The sequence below is a fragment of the Sturnus vulgaris genome, chromosome 6 (assembly GCF_052056855.1).
Source record: "Sturnus vulgaris isolate bStuVul1 chromosome 6, bStuVul1.hap1, whole genome shotgun sequence".
Lineage (NCBI taxonomy): Eukaryota > Metazoa > Chordata > Aves > Passeriformes > Sturnidae > Sturnus > Sturnus vulgaris.
In genome coordinates, this window is record NC_142248.1 from 44,905,572 (window position 1) to 44,926,718 (window position 21,147).

General features: G+C 44.8%; 1 protein-coding gene across 17 annotated transcripts in view; it reads right to left on the reverse strand.

Annotated features, from left to right (window-relative positions):
• Positions 1-231: 231 nt before the first annotated feature.
• KTN1 (kinectin 1) overlaps positions 232-21,147 on the reverse strand; it is a 74,703-nt gene continuing 53,787 nt past the window's right edge. For 7 of the 17 annotated variants that reach the window (XM_088166380.1, XM_014871425.2, XM_014871427.2 and 4 more), the window contains 17 exons: positions 20,863-20,900; positions 20,078-20,168; positions 19,911-19,979; positions 19,537-19,574; positions 18,516-18,606; positions 16,521-16,607; positions 14,319-14,408; positions 13,275-13,355; positions 12,615-12,704; positions 12,439-12,531; positions 10,904-10,975; positions 10,379-10,462; positions 10,087-10,170; positions 7,775-7,858; positions 6,436-6,528; positions 1,959-2,078; positions 232-737 (listed from right to left, as the gene is read on the reverse strand). In XM_088166380.1, the coding sequence (XP_088022506.1) occupies positions 1,974-2,078; positions 6,436-6,528; positions 7,775-7,858; positions 10,087-10,170; positions 10,379-10,462; positions 10,904-10,975; positions 12,439-12,531; positions 12,615-12,704; positions 13,275-13,355; positions 14,319-14,408; positions 16,521-16,607; positions 18,516-18,606; positions 19,537-19,574; positions 19,911-19,979; positions 20,078-20,168; positions 20,863-20,900 (1,290 nt within the window). In that variant the 3' untranslated portion in view covers positions 232-737; positions 1,959-1,973. The remainder of the gene's footprint in view (positions 738-1,958; positions 2,079-6,435; positions 6,529-7,774; positions 7,859-10,086; positions 10,171-10,378; positions 10,463-10,903; positions 10,976-12,438; positions 12,532-12,614; positions 12,705-13,274; positions 13,356-14,318; positions 14,409-16,520; positions 16,608-18,515; positions 18,607-19,536; positions 19,575-19,910; positions 19,980-20,077; positions 20,169-20,862; positions 20,901-21,147) is intronic. The other 10 variants (XM_088166385.1, XM_014871431.2, XM_088166381.1 and 7 more) reach the window with 4 other exon arrangements.

Consider the following 21,147-nt stretch of genomic DNA (forward strand, 5'->3'; position numbering starts at 1 on the left):
GATGGGAATCTGTGTTTTTTAAAACCCTAATATTTTTTCTTTAGAATAAAAACTCGCTCTGGAGTTGCCAAATCTCCCCAGTTTGTCTCTTCTGAAGCTGGTGCCTCCTCCTCTTGCCCAAAAACAAACACAGTGGGTGCAGCCTGATGCTCATTTTGGGGAGGGGAGAGGTAGAAACCTCACCTGAGTCATCCAAATTCACTTGAAAGAAGAGAGCAGGAACACCTTGAATAATAGCATCCCTTTATTTGCTGACACCATTACAAAAACTGATTACATTAGCAACCAAAAAAAAAAAAAAAAAAAAAAAAGGAGTGTTTACTTGAGGTTGAAGTCAGAGGCAGCTAATCCCAAAAATGTAATTAAGTAAAACAGTGTACAACATCAGTATTAAAATGTCATTTCCCATCGGTGACTTTACCACGTTGGAGTTTTCTGAACAAGTTTTATTGAGCAAAATAAGATAAAAGATTATGTGTTTATGTCTCTCCAGGAATGTAAAGGTCTAATTATGCAAACAGGTTTGTTTTTATTATAAAACTAAACTCTGGAGGTGTCTACAGAGTTGGGTTTTTTCTTTAAATCAGTAGTCTAACAAGGATTAGAAAAGACAAAACTCTGTTCAGTGTTTCTGACAAAGTAGAAAGGGTGAAAACATAAATAAGGCTTTAATTTGGCAAAATATAATACAATGCCTTCTGCTATCCTCAAATGAACGATTCCCCCGTGACTTCACCCTGCAAGAGAAACACAAATCACCAAGGTCAGAGGAGCAGCTCCAAAGGGAAAATCCAGCACCCCAGCTGCATTTCCTTGGTGTCAGCTCATGAGGAAGCCCAGGGGAAGAGCCTGGGGGTGGAGGCTGAGCAGGAACAGCCTCCCAGAGCAGAGGCCAAGGTGCAGCAGCACCTCCCTCCCACCTCAACACCCAGGCACCCTCTACCAGCTCTGCTGCCCCTGAATTACAAAGGCAGGAGCACAAAAACCACCTGAATCAGGAATACAAGTCCCCATCCTCGGCAGGTGAAAGGGAACTCTGACACTCCTTGTTCAGTGCTGCCCTCCAAGACAGTTCCCAGTTCACACCCAAGTCTACATCAGCTTCCTTAAAAAGTTCAGTGTCCTGAGCTTATCCAACCTTCAGCTAACTCTGGGTCATTTCACTTTTTCAGCACAAAGGTCTAGGTTTCCAGGCTGGCTGTGTATTGCAATTTAATTGCAATTTAATTGTAAAATTAAAGCCTTGTCCACATGTCTGGTACTGGATGAAGAGCTCATGCCAGGCTGATGCTTCAGACACCCAGAGCCAGCCATTGCTGGCAGCTCAGTCAAAGCCCAGGGGGTTGTTTTATATCCTCCATCCCAAAGCAATCAGAGCATGGAAGTTCAGACAGTTTGCTGGTGGAGCAGACAAAGAGGAAAAAAGGCTCAGGCTCTGGGAGAACAAAACTTGGGGCAAACTGCTGCAGGAAGCAGCAGGGAGTGGAAGGGAAGGGTGGGATTAGTGGGATTACATCCCTACAGAGGGACATGGGGACTCCAGATTAATCTCAGCTGACAGCTGCATCCAGAGAGGAACAAGTCCAGTGCCTACCAGGAGCTTTTTATGATTTGCATGAGGAATTTGGATCAGTATTAGGAAAAGATTCCTCACTGGAAGTGTTATCATGGTCAAGTATTAGAACAGGGCAGTGATGGAATCTCCATCCCTGGATTTAAAAGCCATGTGGATGTGGCACTTGGGGACATGGTCAGTGCTGGCCTTGGCAGAGCTGGGGGAATGGCTGGACTCACAGTCTGAGAAGCCTTTTCCAACCTTAGCAATTCACTGATTCTGTGATCTGGTTCTAAAATGTCTCATATTCTGACATGAGAATTGTTAATTTGAACAAAGTCCCACCATAACACACCAGTGGCCTTCCCAACAGCTGAACTGGGAGGCCACTGTCCACACCCACCTGGCTGTAGTGTCCTCATCCCTTTGACAGCATTTGGCTTATTGACACGAGCAGCTTCTTGAGATGACCCACATCCTGGGTAAGATTCACTGCCACATTCCGCCTTTTATCGCTCAATTCCTGGAAGAAGGAAAAAAAAAAAAAAAAAGAAATCATTAAAAACTCATTTACAATCTAATTACCAAGAAAGCCTAGATTTAGATCCTCTGTATAAAATTACAACTCGTGGTGCAGATGGGAACAATTCTTGTCAGTCAGAGGGTTATGGCCACGTTTAAGGAGAACATGGTTCAAAGTCAAGGAGCCCTTTCCTGTTCCAGGGAATCACCTGCACATCCAGCTCCCACCCTCCCTGCCTGGGACTCCAGCACTCCTTGCTTCCAGGAATTGTGTTGGTATCCCCATCTGATCCAGCCTCAAAGGTTATTTCCCCCCCAGCCTGGCTGAACCCCCACGGACATGGTTTATAACACGGGTCAGGGTGCACAGTGACCACCTCTGACCCCACAGCTGGAACTGCAAAACTCCTGGACCACCAAGGGCTGGGTGTGACTGAGGATCTGTGGGATGGTGTCCTCAGCAGTACCCAAGGCAGCTCCAGCTGTGAAACAGCATTTGGAACAGCTGCCTGCAGATCCACACCCTTCCCCACCCACATCCATCCCATGGATTCACCCTCTGCTCTAAACCCCTGGGAAATTCCCACTTGGCCAGCAACACTTGGATGAGGGCTTCACAAAGCAGTCCAAGCACCAGAAAACACAGAGAAAAGGAAAAATGAGAGCTACCACAAGCTAGAAAGTTTCCTGTGCTGAAATGAAAATGCTGAGCTAGTGTTTTGAAATAAAAATAAATGCCTTTTTTTTTTCTCTTCCTAGGAATTCAACAGTTTATTAATCAGGAAGTGTCACAGTTTCCTGATGGAAGATGGACTCCCCCTCCTGCCTCCCTGCCTTGCTGGGCTAACAGTGCTGTGTAATCCCTGTTTTATTAGCTTTATTGATTATCTCCTCCAGAGATGCACAGAGCACTCCACATCCAACACACACCTTACTGCTCCTTCTTCAGCTCAGAACACAGATATGCAGATCACCTGCAGGAGAGTTTTTCCTTGAAATTTAACAGCTAAAAATAAGCAACTCTGCCACGGTGTCAGCAGTGCAGAAGTACCCAATTCTCCACAGGAGCACAGAGGTGTCTGCAGGCACTCAGCATCCCTCAGCCCCACTCTGGTGTTACCCACAGAATGAGAGTGATGCATAATGCTGGTGCAAATCTCTCCCCAGAGCTCCAGGGAAATTAGAGGGAGTTCAGGGAGGGCCATTCTCCCTGCTCCCATTTGGATGGAAATGCAGAATGAGCAGTAAATCAAACTCAAGCACCTGCACCATTACAGAAACGACTCTGAGCTCAGAAAAGAGAACAAAACAATCTACAGCAAAGCTCTTACTCCTGGGCAACTGGTAAACACTTTTCTACTGTAAAAAAATCATTGGGATCTGTATTAGGGTAGCCTTAACCTGTTTTAGGCCCTATTAAAGTAGAAAATCAGGTCTGTCAAGGCTGAGACTTGGCTTAGCAGTCTCATACAGACTGATGGAAATGGAAAGGAAAAGCCAAGTAGATGAATTAATCCAGCACTGACCAGAAGGAGCAGCAGCACAGAACCAGCAGGAGCAAGGAAGGAGCCTCCAGTCCACTCCCAGCTCCCCCTCTGGGAACAGCTCCTCCCTCCCTCCCTCATTTACTGCATCTCCCTTCTGTTTTGTGACCTCACTAATCTCAGGCAGGATTCACTCATGAATTATGGGCACATCCCCAACCCTCCTGGGGCCAATCCTGCCTAGATCCCAATGGATTTGGGCTCAGCTCCTGCAGCTCCTGCTAACCCAGAGTGCACAGCTGCCTTACACAGCCACTGCTGAGCCCCAGCCCTGGGCTCTCCATGAACAATTTAGGTCAGACATTCAGAAGAAACCCCTCCATGTGAGGGTGGTGAGGCCCTGGCACACCCAGAGAAGCTGTGCCTGCCCCCCCGGATCCCTGGAAGTGTTCCAGGCCAGGCTGGATGGGGCTAGGAGCAAGCTGGGATAGTGGAAGGTGTCCCTGCCCATGGCAGGGGGGTGGAACTGGATGGTCCTTAAGGTCCTTTCCAACCCAAACCATTCCAGGATTCTGTGACTCCACTTCTTTGGGACATGAGGATGAAGAGAGGAAGAGGATGGCAGGGGGAAATCCCTGTGATTCCAGACCCAGCAGCTAAAACAGGAGCTGAACTGTCTGGGCAGATTCCCCTCTGCTGTTTCACACATATGGCATTCCCAGTTCCCAGTGATGGAGTGCCCTGCACTGAGATTTGGGGGGAAAAGCACATTAGATTTCACATAAGCCTCCAAATAAGCTCAGTGCCTAAGCAAGCTGCTGAATATAAATGACTTCCTTAAAGCACACTAAAAAGCCCCCTTTAGTCATCAGCTGGTCCCATAAGTGACAAAGCAGCTGATTAGAAACCCCCAAATGGTCTATTTTTAAATAGAAAGAAAAGGAGTCTAAAGAAAACACTCTGAGTGTGTTTGAGGGTTTATGCAAGTATCATTTCTCAATTTTGTGGGCTGGTTCCAGCACCCAGAAGGAACAAATATGTTCATTTTCGAACATGTGTTTTCAGGTCCTTAGTAAAAAAAAAAAAAAAAAAAAGAGGCACTGTTGCTAGGTGGAAGTGGCTGGAAGACTTTCTTTTTTGATCTCAGAGCTATTTTCTGCTGAGTTTTTAGGCTTCTGGGGAGACAGTTTCCTTTTCTCCCCTCAAAAAGAGAAAAAAAAAAAGGCAGCAGAAACAGCTTGGAGAAAAGATAATGTTCTAATTCCAGCCTCTGCCAATGGCTACCTGTCAAGAGCACTGCTTAGACAATTAATGTATTTTTACTAATGAAGGCTTAATTGCAGGTTTATTAGGACTGTTTTTCCACACTCCTCTTTAGAATAAAGCCATGGATATTCTGGCAGAAACTTGGGCTCCACGATGTGCAGCAAGAGCAGAGCAATGCAAGAGCCAGAGGGGTTGTGTGAGTTAAGGCAATTAAGCCACAGGAGATCGTTTGGGCCACCACAGGGCACATCTAATGACAGCCCAGCTCAGGAGGGCTGCCCAGAGCCACCAGCCACGAGTGCCATGGCTGATGGCATCACTGACCCCACACAGCACATGGACAAGCCATAAGGGCACAGCAGAGAGAGCTGGGGGAGCTTTTCTCCAGCCTGCTACAGACAGGGACACCCAGCACCCGGCTGGCCTCCCCCAGGAACACAGGAATCAGCTCCCACGGTTGCCACATCTGAATTCTCACAGGCCCAGCTGCATCTCTGGCTCAGACACAGCGAGCCCAGTGCAGGAGTCCATCAGCATCCATGACTGATTATCCTGGAAAAGCCATTTCATTCCTGCTCATGACTACAAAGGCTTTTCTGCAGCTCTCCTCAGAGGACCCCGAGCTTCCTCTCACAGCTGATGAAGCCACTTAGGTTCAGCAGCTAAAAGGAGTTGATATAAATTATTTTTCCCATCAGCAAGTGCTCCTCTCCTCCTCCACTCTGTCCCTCAGAAAGAAATGGGTAATGAGTTCCAATGACACCACTGAGCTGGGAGAGAATCTCCTTCAGCCTTCCCCTTCCCAAATGCCTTCTGGAAAGCTATTCCAGAGCTGCTGTGAAAGCTCTTTTCTCCAGAGATGGAAAAAGGCAGAGACAAATCCCCAACCTCCTGTACAGGTGGGGTCTTAAGGGCAACACTCTGAGCACCAACTCCACAACCAACCCACAGGCTCAGGTGAGTCACCTGCAAAACTGCCCACCCAATTCCAGACCCTAAAGCTGGAATCCCATTGCTGGAGGATACAGGAACACCAGCAGTCTGCAGAGTCACCCACCCACAGCACTCAGGGCTGGCCACTACTGAAACTCATCTTGGCAAGATTTTGCTGCTGGACCACAACAAGGTCAACACAAATTGCCAGGAGCCAGGACCAGCTGAAATGAAGTTGTGGCTCTTGGCCACAGCTGCAGAGGAGCAGAAGGAACTCTGCCTGAGAGTTATAGGTTGTGCAAGACTGCCTTTCTGATGTCAGCAGGGCCAACCCAAGAGCGTTTTCTGCCCACTTAGTCACCAGCACAGTTATATTTAGCTTCCCTTTTCCCTTCTTGAAGGGACAAGTCTGGGGATCTCCCCACTTTTGCCCAAAGCAAAAACCCAGAATCTCTCCCCTCCCTCCTTGCAAATCTGAGCCACGGGAAGGAGGTCACGATCCAGACAGCAGCAAAATTCCCAGTGAATCCTCAACGGCCTGGCAAACACTGGAATCTTCACAAAGCCCCAGTCACCCAGCAGCAGCAAGCATCCTGTTCCTTTGCTGGACCTCACTTCCCAAAGTTTGCCTGAGATTTGTGTGGCCCCTGAGCAGGAGCTCCAGGGAGCACTCACCGAGTCTGTGCAAACGTCGCTGTTTTCAATAACATTGGCATCCCCAAAAACCTTCCCAATTTCTCTCTCCAGAGCTGCCAAAGACTCCTGGGCCTGTAAGGGAAAGATGTTATTAAAAAAAAGAAAGGAAGAAACAGAGGAAGCACAACAATTAGCAAATCCCCATCTCCCTGAGAGCACCAGAGACACAGGAAATCACTGCTCAGGAGGAAATCTGTTTTATGCCAGATTTGCTCCAGGGACGAACCCATTTGCCAAGATTGACATGTCTCCTCACAATCAGCATGTTGCATGTCAGCCTGTCTGCATCTGAGAGCAATCCTACAGGGAAGCTTTGATAGTTTCACATCAAGTTATTAGGTAAAAAAATCATGCAATAAATCTCACTACTGTAGGTCTCCAAAATCCTAACCCCAGCTCTGTATTTATGTAGAATATACCATGAACCATGGACATCAGCACAGCTGGCTTTGTATGTCAACACCCAACGTAACTGTCCAGAGCAAAATGTTTTAAATTCTTTATTATAGCAGGGTTTCCTTTAGCTTCTCACCTCCTCCAATGCTTTTGTGATCATCTATCCCTGTCCAGGACAAGATATGCTCCCCCAACAGCATTTCCCACTCCAATCCTGGAAGAACTCAGCCCCATTTGCTTACTATGCTGAAGGAACAAGGTGTTGCAGAGTCTGGAGCCAGAGCCCAGCCACTCCACAGGCTATTCCTGTATAAATCAATTCTCCCATGACAGCTTTGTTTCTGGAGTGACAGTCAGCACTGAGACCTCTCAGGCCTCAAGATTTTCCACTCCAACCCATCTTGTAAGAGCAGACATGGAGGAAAAGCAAGGGAAACCCACCTGTTTGCCCCACAGATATAACTTTTAGGATTTGCAGTCTCCTGAGTTACAGTGGATATGTCACCAGGTGCTTTGTAAACCAGCTTGCAATCCTCTGCCATTTGAGACTGGATTTAAAAGCCTCAGGCTGCAGTGTGGGTGGAGGGCTGTGGGATGGGCTTTTTGTTAGGCTGGGGTTTCTTTTCAATAAAGAATTATTTGTCAGCCCCAAATCACCACTTGTTCCTATTGGCATGAAATTATCATGAACAGAGGAGTCTTTCAAGAAGGATGATTAAACAGAGCTTTTAGTTGCAGTTTCATCATTTCTGCAGACATGCAGGTAGAGCTCTTACAGTCCCAGCCACTGGAGCAAAACACCCCACAAGGCAGGCAGCTCAAATCAACCTCCTTCAAATCATCATCTCCAGCACTGCAAAACTCCAGACATGGAGAGCTTTGCTAACATTTATATGTGCAGCTGCTAAAGGTCTCTGCTTACCTTGGGCAAGTCACCAGCTACCTTTTCTCTCTCGTTTTGATCAACTTTGAGTTTTGATAGTGTTTCGTTTAACTGCGTTTTCAGCTGCAAAATAGTAACAAAGCAAATCAGATCTCATCTGTCTGTCCCAGGGATTAACCCAGTGCACATGGACTGCAAAGGGAGTGAGATTTACTAACAATTACTGCACACACTGGATTAGTTGACATGTATGATGAGGTTTACAAGGACAGTCAAGGAAGAGAGATTCCATCTGTAAAGATAAAGAATGGAAACTACAGAAGACAAAAACGTGGTTGGCATTGGCTTCCTTACGAGTGGTTTCAACTTTGCAACTCCATTCCAGGAGGAGCATCAGCCTCTCCAGCATCATTATCAAGGCAGTCAGCCCAGACTCCAACGTAATTCAGGGCAAATATGCAAAAATGAAGATTGTCATCTTCCTAGAGCAGGCTAAACAGTCTCTCTGCTGCTGAGCAAACTAAAAAGCTCTACTTGTCATCTTAATAAAGCACCTCTTACTACAACTATGTTGACTTAACCAGTTTGTTAATGGCACATCAAGGCATGAGTCACTGACAGGGGGATATTAAGTTGTCGATTGTGTTTAGATTCAATCCAAAAAAGTGAAACTATTTCAGTCAAGAGGGATGAATACTTCATACACTGGCTGCAGTCAGTACTTAAACTGCAGCCTTCCAAAGGATACACAGTTTTTTAAAGGATATTTTGATTGCTCTTCAACACAGCACACAGAACCAGCCACAGCACTTGAGGCTTGAGCCTCAAACAGAAGTGCTAACAAGGAGCTCGAGTGCCAATTTTGTTGGATTTGTGCCTCTGAAGTGTGCTGTGCTAATGTTCACTATTCCTGCTGTCAATCTTCCTGGAAGCCAGCAGGAGATTAAAGGAGGGAACAATGGGCTACTCAGAGCCCTGAATTCTCACTGACTCCAAACCTACACATTGTATTTGTCTCACCCTTGGAAGGCTTCCCCCTCTGGAGCACCTGGGCTGGTGAATGCTGGGCTTACACATTTTGGGGAAGCTCCTCTGCAGTTTCAGCTTCTTCTGGCTTACCTTTCAAATAGTGGGGAACCCATTCTGAAATCCCATCATTTTTATTCCTCAGCCCCTTGCAAAAGCCACTCACACACACTCAGGACAGGATTCCTGAGCCAGCTGCATGGAGGTGGCTGTTTAACACATCCTCACACTCCCATCACACTGCACTCAGGCTGCCCTAGCAGGGAGCTCAGCTTTTTAAGCTTTTGTTGTGCACAGACATAATAAATTGTTGCCTCAAAGAGGTTAGTGTTTACTGATTAACTCCAAGATATGCATTCAATTCTCATTTCCCTTGCTTTCAGAGTGAGAGGCTTTGCTTGCTGAGGCTAGTGTACTATTAACTTAAGCAGATTGTTACTGTGGAGGTGGTTATTTTTCTAAATCAACTATTTCAACCCGAAGTTACACCAGTGGCAGTAGCCTGGTTGTCCCATCATCCCACAGACATGGTGCCAGAGACAACCCTCCCAAATTCTGGCTCAAAAAGCAGGAAAGCACTGGCCAAACACAAGCAGAGGAAGGCTCTGACTGCTCCTGCAGCCTTAAAAAACAGGTCACTGAAGGAAGTGAGAAGGGAAAGGGCTCAAAATGGAAAACCATGCATCCTCACATCTATCCTGTTAATCAAAGTCCTTCTTGAGAAAGCTGCTATAGGAGCATTATTGGCTGGAAGCATTTCTAGCCAAACACGTTGTAACACATGCAAGCACCAAGCCAGCACAGCCATTCAGCCACAGCAGGGTGTCAGCAGCTGAATGGCTGAATACTCTGAATTAATTCAACTTTGGGTCTGGCCAATTTCTGTTCACACAGAGCAGGATGGAAAAGGCTCTGCACAGTCAGAGCACGGACAGCACTGCTGCATCCTCAAAAGCTTTGGGGGAAAAAAAAAAACAAAAAAAACCACCAGAGAATTATCCTCCAGTTAAACCAATGAGAGCACCACTTTTGTTGCTCCAAGGACATGACATTTGCTGCTGCATATGCCTACACTGCAAATCTTCTCAAGAAGTTTCAGGAATGAAAATCTTACAGACTTCGGGAAAAAAGCCTTTAAGAACCAGACATGCTATTGTTAGGAGCAGAGAAAAGAGACAAATTGTAAAAGTCAAGACTACATAAATGATTTCAATGGACAAAAATATCAAGCTGAAGAGGTTAGCAGAACAGACAGGATTTGAAATAAGTCTCCGTTTCATATGCTGGGAGCCTCGTTTGTGCCCAACGGAGAACAAGCTTCTTACCAAATTTAACTCTTCATTCTGTCTTACTGCTTCAGAATATGAATCATCAAGTTTTTTCTGCAATTCAGTCAAGAGATCTTTGAGCTGAAATGAAGTTTAGAGTTTTAGGATTTGTCTCCTTAGTATGCCTGTTCTCTTCTGCTCAGTTATTAGTGTGCTGCTCTAGCCTAAGGTCACAAGCATACAAACTCCTCAGCCACAGGGGCTAAGCACTAGGTTAGTTTGCCAGCCAACTGGTAACCAAAAAAAAAAAAAAAAAAAGGGAGTACACAGCTTGGACAATTATGTTTACCTCTCTGACTTCTGAAACATAAGTAGATCGTTCTATTTCTGCCTTTTCTAGTTCACTTTCCAAATGTTCTCTCTCTTTTTTAAGCTAGAAACAGAAAAACAGAGTTAAAACAGATGTTTTCAGTGTTTTCTTGCAGTATCATTTGCTTGAATTATAATTGGTTGTAAATTTCTATCAAATATTCCATGACATTTAGAGAGCATTTCAAGCCCAGTGACTGCACAGTGCAGATTTAAACATCAAAAATAAGATAAAAAGAGAAAGAATCAAGCCCATGATTGTCAACAAGCAGTGAACTGCTCAGTCTCACACGAAAGAGCCCCAGTGGGTGAGTACAGAAGTAAAAACCAGAACAGCTTTCCAGCTTTTCTGCCTTTTAAAAACACTGCCCCAAAGGCTCAGGTTAAACTGCAGCACAGGCTGTGCCACTGGCAGGAGGCAAGCTCAGATTTACAGCACAAGCCTAAAATGTGTTTCAACAACAGAAAGCTTCAAAGACAAGAAGAAAAAACCACCTGCACGTACAGTTTCAACTTCTTTGTTTTCTTCCTTTAACCTCTCCACCTCGTGCTGCAAAGAAGTGACCACGGAACGTATCTGCAGTTTGGGGGGAAAATAAAGATATTTAGTTGGCTTGGTCTAAGACAAACTCTGCATAAATAAACAAGATTAGATCTTGTAGATATAAGAATATTAGAAACTATCTAAAGATATTAAGGACGAAATTAGAGTGGCTGAATAAAATAAGATGCTCACTCAAATAATTCACTATACTGAGTCTACACTGTTCCTACCTATTCCCAGCCCAAGTTCTTTGACATATTTAGAGCCCACAAGCCTGAACGATTTGGAATATAAGCACTAGTCCAGTTTCTTAAGGAATATATCCATCCCATACTGGGAATAATCACCATCCATGCACCCAAACCCAGCATTTTTAGCCTTATTTGGGGCTGTGTAAGTGCAGCAGATGGCAGCACATCTATAGCTGGAGATCTGACAGCCTTTATAAGCCCCTCAAACAAGATGTTTATAAATCATCTGTTTGCTGCCAGGCTCACACAGTGGCACTCATATTTACTAAGCAGAGATACTTTAGAAATTACTTTTCAAAAAAAGCCATTCGACCTACTTTAATTCCAGATTAGAAAAGAAACATAAAAGCTTCTTTTTTCCTCACTTCTGCTATCAAAAAAGCCTTCCTGAAAGGAAAGCTTTGCAGGCAATTTTAAGTGTAATTAGTTGACCATAATGGATTGAGCATTACTTTAACAGCTTTCAAAAAACTGTTATGATTCTATGATACTTCAATTTTAGCACAGAGACTCCATATCTGCTCACAAATATACTTGGGAAAAAAACCAGTAAAAATAGAGTCCAAGTTACCAGGATCAGAAAAAGATATATTCCTGGGCACATTAATGGGACACTTGTACATTCAATCTTTGGCTTCCTATCCCATCAGCATTTATATTATTACTTATTATTTGTTTGCTTCCTGCAGCAGCTGCAAAGGACTCTCCATCCCTGGAACTGTCCAAGGCCAGCTTGGACAGGGCTTGGTGCAATCTGGGATAGTGGAAGATGTCCCTTCCTAGGCAGAGGTTGGAACTGGATCAACTTTAAGGTCTCTTCCAACTCAAACCTCTTTGATTCTGTGACTGTGACACAAATTTATCATAATGGAGAAAGACTTTATACCTGTGCTGTTTATTTTTCTTGCTTCTGTAATAATGGCAACAGAAATAGTGACATAAATCTAAAGGTATCAACAAATCCTCCATTTTTCAGTCTCTTTAGTAGAAATATATTCTTTCAAAAATGAAAACCCAGCCTTTACATGAAGCTAAGTATCACAGCACCAAAATACCACTGATGTGAGGAACTATTCCTATTATACTTGTTGCAGGCTTCACCTTTTTCATCCCCTGATCATGCACACATCAAACCAGGCAGCCAGGGCTGTTCCACACCTGCCTTCACAGAGCTCAGACACCCTCTGTGACTTCAAGCAGAACCTGCCTGGCTGCTGAGGAAAAAAAAAACAACTTCAGAAATACCTGTTTAAGTTCCTTCTGTGATTCTTCAACTTTTATCTTCCATTTGCTTTCTTCCTCTTCCACACTCCTCTGTAGCCTTTGTAAAATGCCCTCCTAAGAAGAGAGAGGGATTTGAAAGCTCAGAGCAGAAGAAAGGCAGCTGGAACATCACAGAGGTGACCAGGCATCTCACTTACTGTCTCTGCCAGAACAGATTTGTATTTTTCACACTCCAGCTGCAGCAGGATGTGCATTTCCTCAGCCTCCTTCAACTTCTGCTCCATAGCCTGGCAAAGGAGGAAAGGGACCACAAGAGTCACATCTCAGTGAATGGATTTCAGTTCTATTCATCTTATTTCAACAAGCTGGTATCACTCCTGGGCAGGTCTGTCTTTCCAACCCATGAAAACACAACAGCAAGTGCAGTGTTCACCTACAACTCTCAATACCCAATCACAAACTGAGTTACTCCAAAAAACCCCATTACTTAAAAAAAGAGAGTGGGGATTTTCAGTTTCAGGAGCTCACAATTCCACAAGGTACTTATCAAAGATGCAAAGACATTTTTGTAAATATCTAAAACAGCAGGTTGCCCAGGGAAGCTGTGGCTGACTCATCTCAGCAAGTGTTCAAGGCCAGGCTGGTGGAGGCTTGGAACAACCTGGTCTAGTGAGTGGCATCCCTGGGCAAGGCAGGGGGTTGGAACTGCATAATCTTTAACCCAAACCATTATAGAATTAATATAAAACAATTTTCTTGTGACTTGTCTGAATTTCCCAACCCACAGCACAATTTGTAAGATTTATTCTGGACAAATACATCATGCCACACACCAGCTGTCCATCTTTTGTGCCTACCTTGACATCTTCAGATCCTGAAGCCTCTCTTAAATATTCTTTAGCCATCTTTTCAAACCCACATATCCATTCGCTGTGGCTCTGTTGGGAAATCATTCATTAAAGGCTGAATAACCTCAGAAGCCTCCTCAGCACATCTGGCTCCCCAGTGCAGGCTGAGGGAGCAGTGTCTCAGTGCCCCAAGCTCCTGGAGCTCACACACAGCTGGCAGCAAGCCAGGAGCACGAGGTGATGAGACACACACAGAGTTCAGGGGGGCCTGGATGAGCTGAAATACAGCTGGGTGACACAGGACTCCCTGCAAGTGTCAGGGCTCTGCATAAACATTCGAAGATTTAAAGGAATCTTTCCCAAAATCCCTGAGCACTTCAAGCAGATGCTGTGTAACTCTAAGAAGGTTCTTTTATAACCTTACAGAAAGTCTTTTAAAAAAGACTGCTTCATCAGGACACCTACTTTAGCACATTTGGGAACAATTTTAAGTATGAATATTCAAAACTTCTGGAGGTTATAAAGGAAATGCACCAATTTTTTCAGACTCACTTAATGTTATTCACCCCATCTGAACCCCGTGAACTCAAGGCATTTTCCTTGCAAACCACTAAAAGCCACCAAAAATATAAAATTGGAAATCTGTGCTAGGGAACAAAATAAACCCCCCTTAAATTGTATGAACTGTCACTGAGGCACTGCAGCTCCTCTGGAAAGGTTGGGAATATACAGAACCCCATTGTGCCAGACAGTGAGCAACACACCAGGCATTATCCACCCCTGAAAATTTACTATCTCAGTGAGACACATGATAACACAGACAAGTAAATCAGATGTTGGAGCATAAAAACCACAAGGCAGTAACTTTTATTTTGCTCTTTTAACACTTCTTGAAGCAACCTATCTGCAGCTCTGCCTCCCTGTGCAAGTACAGGCATCACCAGCAAGAGACACTCTCATCCCACTGCAAAAACCTTGGGATAGAGGGGATGTGAGGAAACACTCCAGGACTGCCCAGCACAGCAGGAGGTTAGGAAGAGTCACTTCTCTTACCATGTTGGAAGGAAGAGAGACTTTGGGGAAGAGCTTCTGGAGGAGCTGGCGTGTCTCCACCTCGGCAGCTTCCAAATGCTGCTGCTTCTCCTAAAGCAAGAGGAGGGCACAGGTGAGACTGGGCACCACCCTCACCCACCTGGCAACAGCCTCTCCTCTGCCTACAGCCATTGACTTAACCCAGGAAGTCTATTTTTCTCTAAGTCAGAAAGGTGCTACAGTCTCTAAAATTGCCAGTAAATTGCTTCAGAAATGGGCACTGAATTGCTTCAGAATTCACATTTGTTCTCCCTTTAGCTTTTATTTGCTGAGGTTCTCCTCCAATCTAACTTGTTTGTACAGAAATTACACCATTGTTCACTTGTCCACAACACAAACTGCACTGTGCTGAGTAACTGCATCCATAGATCACACCAGCCCTGCCACTCAAGTTAAGTGAGCTCCAAATCAAATAATTCGGTCAATCAACTGTTTTTATTTTATTTAATCCGTACTTTTAAAATAATTTTAAGCGTGAAAAAAACATCACTGAAGGTAACGTCATCACATCAAAAGCAGAGAATTAAAATCAAAAGGAAACTTTGTGTTAATGCACATTTGAACCAGGCCAAGAAAGTAAGACTTTTAAACATTACTAAAGAGGAAGCCACTTACATCCTCTTTTCCCAACCCTGGATGCAATGGGAAATAATTATTAGAGCTGTGTGACAATCTCCAGTTAGTTGTTAGTGCTCTACAATTAAAAATACCCAGAGCCACAGGCACCACAGGTCTGTCCTTCCATGCATTTAACATTAAAAGCAGAGCAGCCACAGGACACGTTCTTGCTGTGCTTGTGGCAGGTTGGGTTAGTTTAGCCATACAACACTCAGGCTCCCATTAAAACTTGAATGTAGAAAGCCTGAAACACTGCACAGAAGGGCAGCTTTCAGCCAAATCCTCCAATGATATCTGGGGTGGTTTTTCCCTTTGGCATCAGTGCTACTGCCTGGCTGCTCTGAGCTCCTCTGCTGCAAGGTGTTGGATCCCAGAAACCTGGGATTTTTGAGCTTTCTGTGCTTTTTGGCACTGACCCCCTGCAGAACACTGCTTTTGATTTGAGGCCTTGGAGAAGGCTCCAAATTAGAGTGATGGAGTTAAAATCACGGGTGTGTAGTGAAACAGAAGTGTGTGCTTCCACATGGTGAAGGGGTTTTAATTTGATGTTTTTATAATACAGTAGGTATGGGACAAGATGGAAGATTCTGGGTGTTGAAGTTTCAGACAAGCCACTGATTAAGTGGTGCAAATATCACCCTTTACAGCAAGGGACTGGTGGCATGAGCAGGTTGAGATTCAGAGACAGAAACACACAGGAGACATTAGGTGGTGAGGCTGTGCTAAGTGTGTTAGTTGGCAGCAATTTAAGAGGCACCATGAAGTGGCTAAAGGCTGAAGGTTTCCAGCTGCAAGAGAAAGCAGGCAGGTGTTAGCACACACAGCAGAGCAGGGACAGGCTCCTCACAGAGCAGAGACAGCTCCAAAATGCAGACACACAACCCCAAACCAGAGCTCCTCTGCTCCTGGCTGCCTGACTGGTGTTCTAAGAGTTAGCTGGATGCTTTTTGAGTTCTGCACAGTGGCAATGAACACTGAATCAGGCCCACAGCAAACACAAGCTCCTTTCAGAGCAATTCACACCCTGTATCATTTTGAACATTGGTCTAATAGTCAAGCTTCACACGCCTTCAAGGAGGAAATTCACAGTTGTGGGCACATCATTTTTCTGAGAAGCTCCCAGGTTTTTTAGTAGTAATAATAATAATAGTAATAATAATTTAATCCTGGTTCTTCTCAGGTCCAACAGATTTGTTCAAGCATAGCTAAAGCCCAGTAGAAGAAAGCAGGTTGCTCACCAGCACAGCTTTTAATCTGGAGCTCCCCACAAATCAAAAACATTCACGACAGCTCTAACAATTAATTATGCAAACAGAAATCAAAAGTCAGCATGCCCACAAACTAACCATTAAAAAAAAAAAAAACCAAAAAAACAAACAACCTAAAGACAACAGGAAGAAGCAGAGGTGAAAGTATATGAATGATCACTCAGAAGAGATTATACTTAAACTGCAGTAAAAGTTAAATGTCTCCATTTCACTTAAAAAACCAGCTGCAGATTTGCTTCTAGCTCAACGCATCATTTCTAGCAGTCAACATTACAACCTTGGCAGTCTTGTTCACTTTGTCCTGCAGCAATTTTTCAGTTGATGCCAATGCTTCCATTGCTTCCCAGTTTTTCTCCCGAAGGTCCTAATCATTTTTAGAAAGAATGATTTCAGTTCAGCCAATATTCAAAATGTTTTCGCTTTTACTTCAGAGAAATAATTCGCATTACATTCCACCATTTGCATTTAAATGCTGGTTACTGCAAGGTGATTTTGCTGGGGAGTATGACATACACTAGCAAAAACAAGTGTGATGTTCAAAGAGTCTGAATAAAAAGTGGGGGGGAAAAATGCCAATTTCTGCCCAACCTGCCCCCATTTCCAAAACTGATGCAAATATTACTGCAGAGTGTCATCACTACAGCGACCCCACACACTTTGACTGCACTTGTAAGAAGAAAGAAGGAAGTTTCCAAAAGTAGTGAGGAACACAGACACCAAACCACAGATTACACAACAGAGTGTTAGGCATGTGGCAGTGCAGAACCCAGCATGGACCCAGGAGACATGGAGGTGTGCACATTGATCCTGCAACCAGACCCCAGCCCACACTGCACGGGCTGATTTTGGGAACACACAGCTCAGGGTGTGCAGCTCTCTCTCTCCACTGCACCCACAGAAAGCTGCCTTGGTGCTCTGCAGCCCTCCTGGGAGGCTCTGGGATTTCAGCAGTGGTGAAGCACATCCCAGATCCACGGTGCCCTGCTCCCGTGTCTTTCTTGGCGAGGTCGTCAAACGTGTACTCCACAAGATGGCAACACAATCGGTGAGAGGCTGAGCTCTTCTAAGAGCAGCCTCCCAGCTCTTCTCTAGGAAGGATGGTGGGGCCTTGCAGTGAGGAGATTACAGTGCTTGGGATTTAGATTTAATTTTTTCCAACCCTCAGAGCAAATCTCCTTTAGCAAAGGGCTATTTTGGAAAGGTTGCATTTTAAATTCAACAAAAGCCTAGCAAGCACCTACACTAGTTTTGCTTTACCACTTCTATTTGCTCACAATCCTAAGGGCTGTTCACAGGATATAAACACAACATTGGATAAAACTGAGAAAAAGCTGGGACATACAGGCCTGGTGTGCTTTTAGCAGCAGCCAGACTTCTGCCTGCAGCACAAGGGGAATTCAGACCTTGTGAATCCACAGGAAACTGTTCTACCTTTCCAGCTCATCTGTCTTCTGAGACTACTCAGCCTCTTTCTCTCTACTTTATTTCAGCTCTTAAACAGCATTCCTTGCTCAAAAGTTCTCAATATTTTCCTTGTGCACTTTCCTCAGATTGTCTGACTATTAAGAAATCAAGTTTATTGCCTGGAATTCATTGGATTTTACAGGGTATCAAGGAGAGACAGGTGAGAAATACCCTGTATTTTAACTTCCTTCCATGTAACTTTAAAGACAACATGCCCTTGCCCTGCACAGGTAATGCATTCCAAGGAAGTAACTCCACAGCTCTGTGATGGAAGATACAATCTTTAATTCCATCTACAAACAACCCAGACTGCACCATCAGCAGCTGTTGTGAAGGAAAGCTCAGTCCTTCACTTCCTTTGGAACATCAGGATCAGTCACTCCTAGGAATGGGAAGAGCCAGATCTGAAGGTAATGCCTCACCCCACGTCCACACACAAGCAGCTGTGCTCTGGCAGTTCTGCACCTTTCCTCCTCCCACCCTCCCTGCCCTTGGCAAAGGACAAGTTTCTGAACAGGGTTAACAAGGTTTGAAGCCAAATCCAAGAACTTGCTGTGGGATGTGTCTCCTAGCAAGTCTCCCTGCTCTCATCCAATCAACAGATTGTGCAGGAGCTGACACAGCTCTGAGCAGTGAAGTCAGGTGTGCCGAGTCACTCCAAGAGGAAAGGGGTGCCCGGGGACACAATACAGCACACAGCTGTCAGAAACACTCTCTGCAAAACGCCCCAGGCCTCGAGGAGTGCTGGGAACGCGGCTTTGGTTGTTTTGGGGGATTTTCTAGGGTGGTGGGGGAAGAATTTCCTTACGTTGTTCTTTTTCCTCTGCTGCTCAAAAGCATTTCTCTGAGAGGCGAGCTCGCTCTGGAGAGTGGCAATTTCCTTCTCTTTGCCTGCAACCCTGAATTAACAAAGGGAACCACAAACAAGTCAGGAGACATTGAAGACATTTCCAGTGAAGCACTGACACCCTTTCCCACACACTAACTTGCCTTCCCCCTTCCAGCAACACGCTCTCTCTGAAAAGCTGTTTTCACTGACTTGGCAGCATCGCCTGCTTCCCACTGCTCCCTGAACCTCTCTGCCTGAGCAAACCCATTGTAAAGCTGTTGTTTGCCTACAACAGGCATCTGCACACATTCATCAAGGCCATGGAAAGGCAACACATTAGCTGAGGGTAGAGTCAGCCAGCCCACGCCAGTACAGCAGCACAGAACAGGCACTGCCTGCTGGATGAGAGTGTTCCCTTTCAAGCACCTAATCCACAATTTGTAAGTCATTTCGCTTGAAAGACAAATAATTCTGCCAGCCAAAAATGCATGACAGTGGCAATTTGCTTAGCACAATATAGCATTAGCTTCCACATAGTTATTTAATGTGCTTCAGCCCCACATTATAACACACTTTTACCCCTGAGATTTTCCCTGGAAGAGATTTCCAGATGATTTTATAACAGGAACAACCCTCTGCTAAGCTGAAGTTCCAAGAAAAAAGCCTGTCACTTTTGCTTGAAACACCAACATTTAACTCTTCAGCCATACAGCTGAGCTGGAATGCATTCAAAATAATATCAATCAAGGCTTATTTCTACGGTGGGCACAACATATTGCCAGCACTGTCTGTCTGCAGGAGATTACACCTGAGGATTAGCAGTGTGAGCACAATCTCCCATGCTCAACTTTTATTAGACAGTAATTTATTTATTTTTTTTTTTTTACTGGCCACTTCGCATACTCTGATATCGTACATTTGGCATTTATTTCTAAATTCCCTGAGCAAGTAAGTGAACTGAATCAATTCTCTAATGCATTCAACTCCTGGCAGTACTCACACTTGCAGAAGCTCCTCACTTTGGACAGCCAGAGATGCCTACAAAGAGATCAGAGACTTGTTAGGAGCAGAGCAGCAGCAAAGGCAGGATCTGCCTTGTTCACCAGGCACTGCTGCAACACCAGAAAGCTGCACTCTGGGCCTTTGAGGGAACACAGCAGGCATAAGAGAGAGCACAAGGCTGCAAATCCATATGATAAAAGGAAGCAGGAATAGATATGCAACAGCCAGAAAAGCTGGCTCAGTGCAACCCAACCCCAAAGGTGTCCCTGGATTTCCATGGGCAGTACAATTCCTGGTTTTCCATGCCATCTATGCAAGCTACCACCACCCACTTCTCACTTCACTCAGTAACATTGCAGTTAGAAGTTGTACCTGTTTGCAGTTCTCCTGCTTTAATTCCTGTATTTGAGCTTTGAAAGATTCATTTTCTTTTTGCATATCCTGTTGAAAGAAAAAAGGCAATATATACTCATGTATAAATAGAGATCTACACTCATTATATACACACTCCTCAACAAAAGTTTCTATCAAAACTTTACCTGTAACTGTTTTACTTGGCTTGCAATTTCTCTCTCTTTTTCTTCCACCATAGCTTTCAGCTTCTTCATTTGTTCTTCCTCCCCTTTCAACCTGCAGAGATGGTTTAGAAAGTAAGGAGAAAGGGCTCAAGTAGAGAAAAAAAATGTTTAAGCAAGAATTTCTGCTAAAAAGGGACAGACACTCAAACTGGGACAGTTTGTGCAGAAGAAGATAAACACATTTTGTGTGTCGAGGCTGCCTCAGGTACCACACACGGCTGTGCTGGAGCTCTGCTGGGACACCAGCACATCCCAGGAGCTGCTTTGAAGACAGAGCACGGTCTGGCACAGTCTCATACAACCTTCCTCTGACTTGGAGCAGCCAGACAAAGCAGAGTGAAAACAGAGGAAAGCCTGGCAGCATTTCTCCATAAAACAGGAGCTGGAGAATTGGCTGTTGCATCTCAGCCTGAAAATGGCACAAACCGGATCTGCTCGCTGCTGCTACCAACTGAGCCACAGGCACTGCAGCCCTTAAACATGCTGAACAGAAGGAGAAATTAGCACTAGACATGAGAAGCAGCAGCAGTTCCACTGCTTAACAGAGCCCTGGGTGCACATTCCCAGTGTGTGAGCAGCACAGCCCAGGGCAGGGATGCTCAGGCAGGGCTCCAGCCACCGGCACTAACAGCTTATTTTAACAAAGCCCATGAAATTCCTGACACCAATTCAAACATTCCAATTGAAGAGAAACTCAATGCATATTCCCAGCAGGCACTTGAGGAGCTGCTACTCTGCATACTCACAGGTTCTCCACGTCCTGGACTTGGGATGCAGCAGGTACCTGAAAAAGTAATTCCAGTCTCATTTTGATGGCACAGTTTTCAAGTTAACAGAAGCTCTTTGCATGAGAAGGGGCAGCACACAGCTTGCAAGACACTTGCCAAAGAAGTATCAGGAATTTTGCTTCAGGCATTGCTCCAAGAATATTTAAACACTTAATGGATTTCAGAAACAGAGCTAACACCAAGCATCCCAAACTTTGCACCAGCCAATTGCTCTCCATTCCATCTTTCCCCTGGGATAAATGT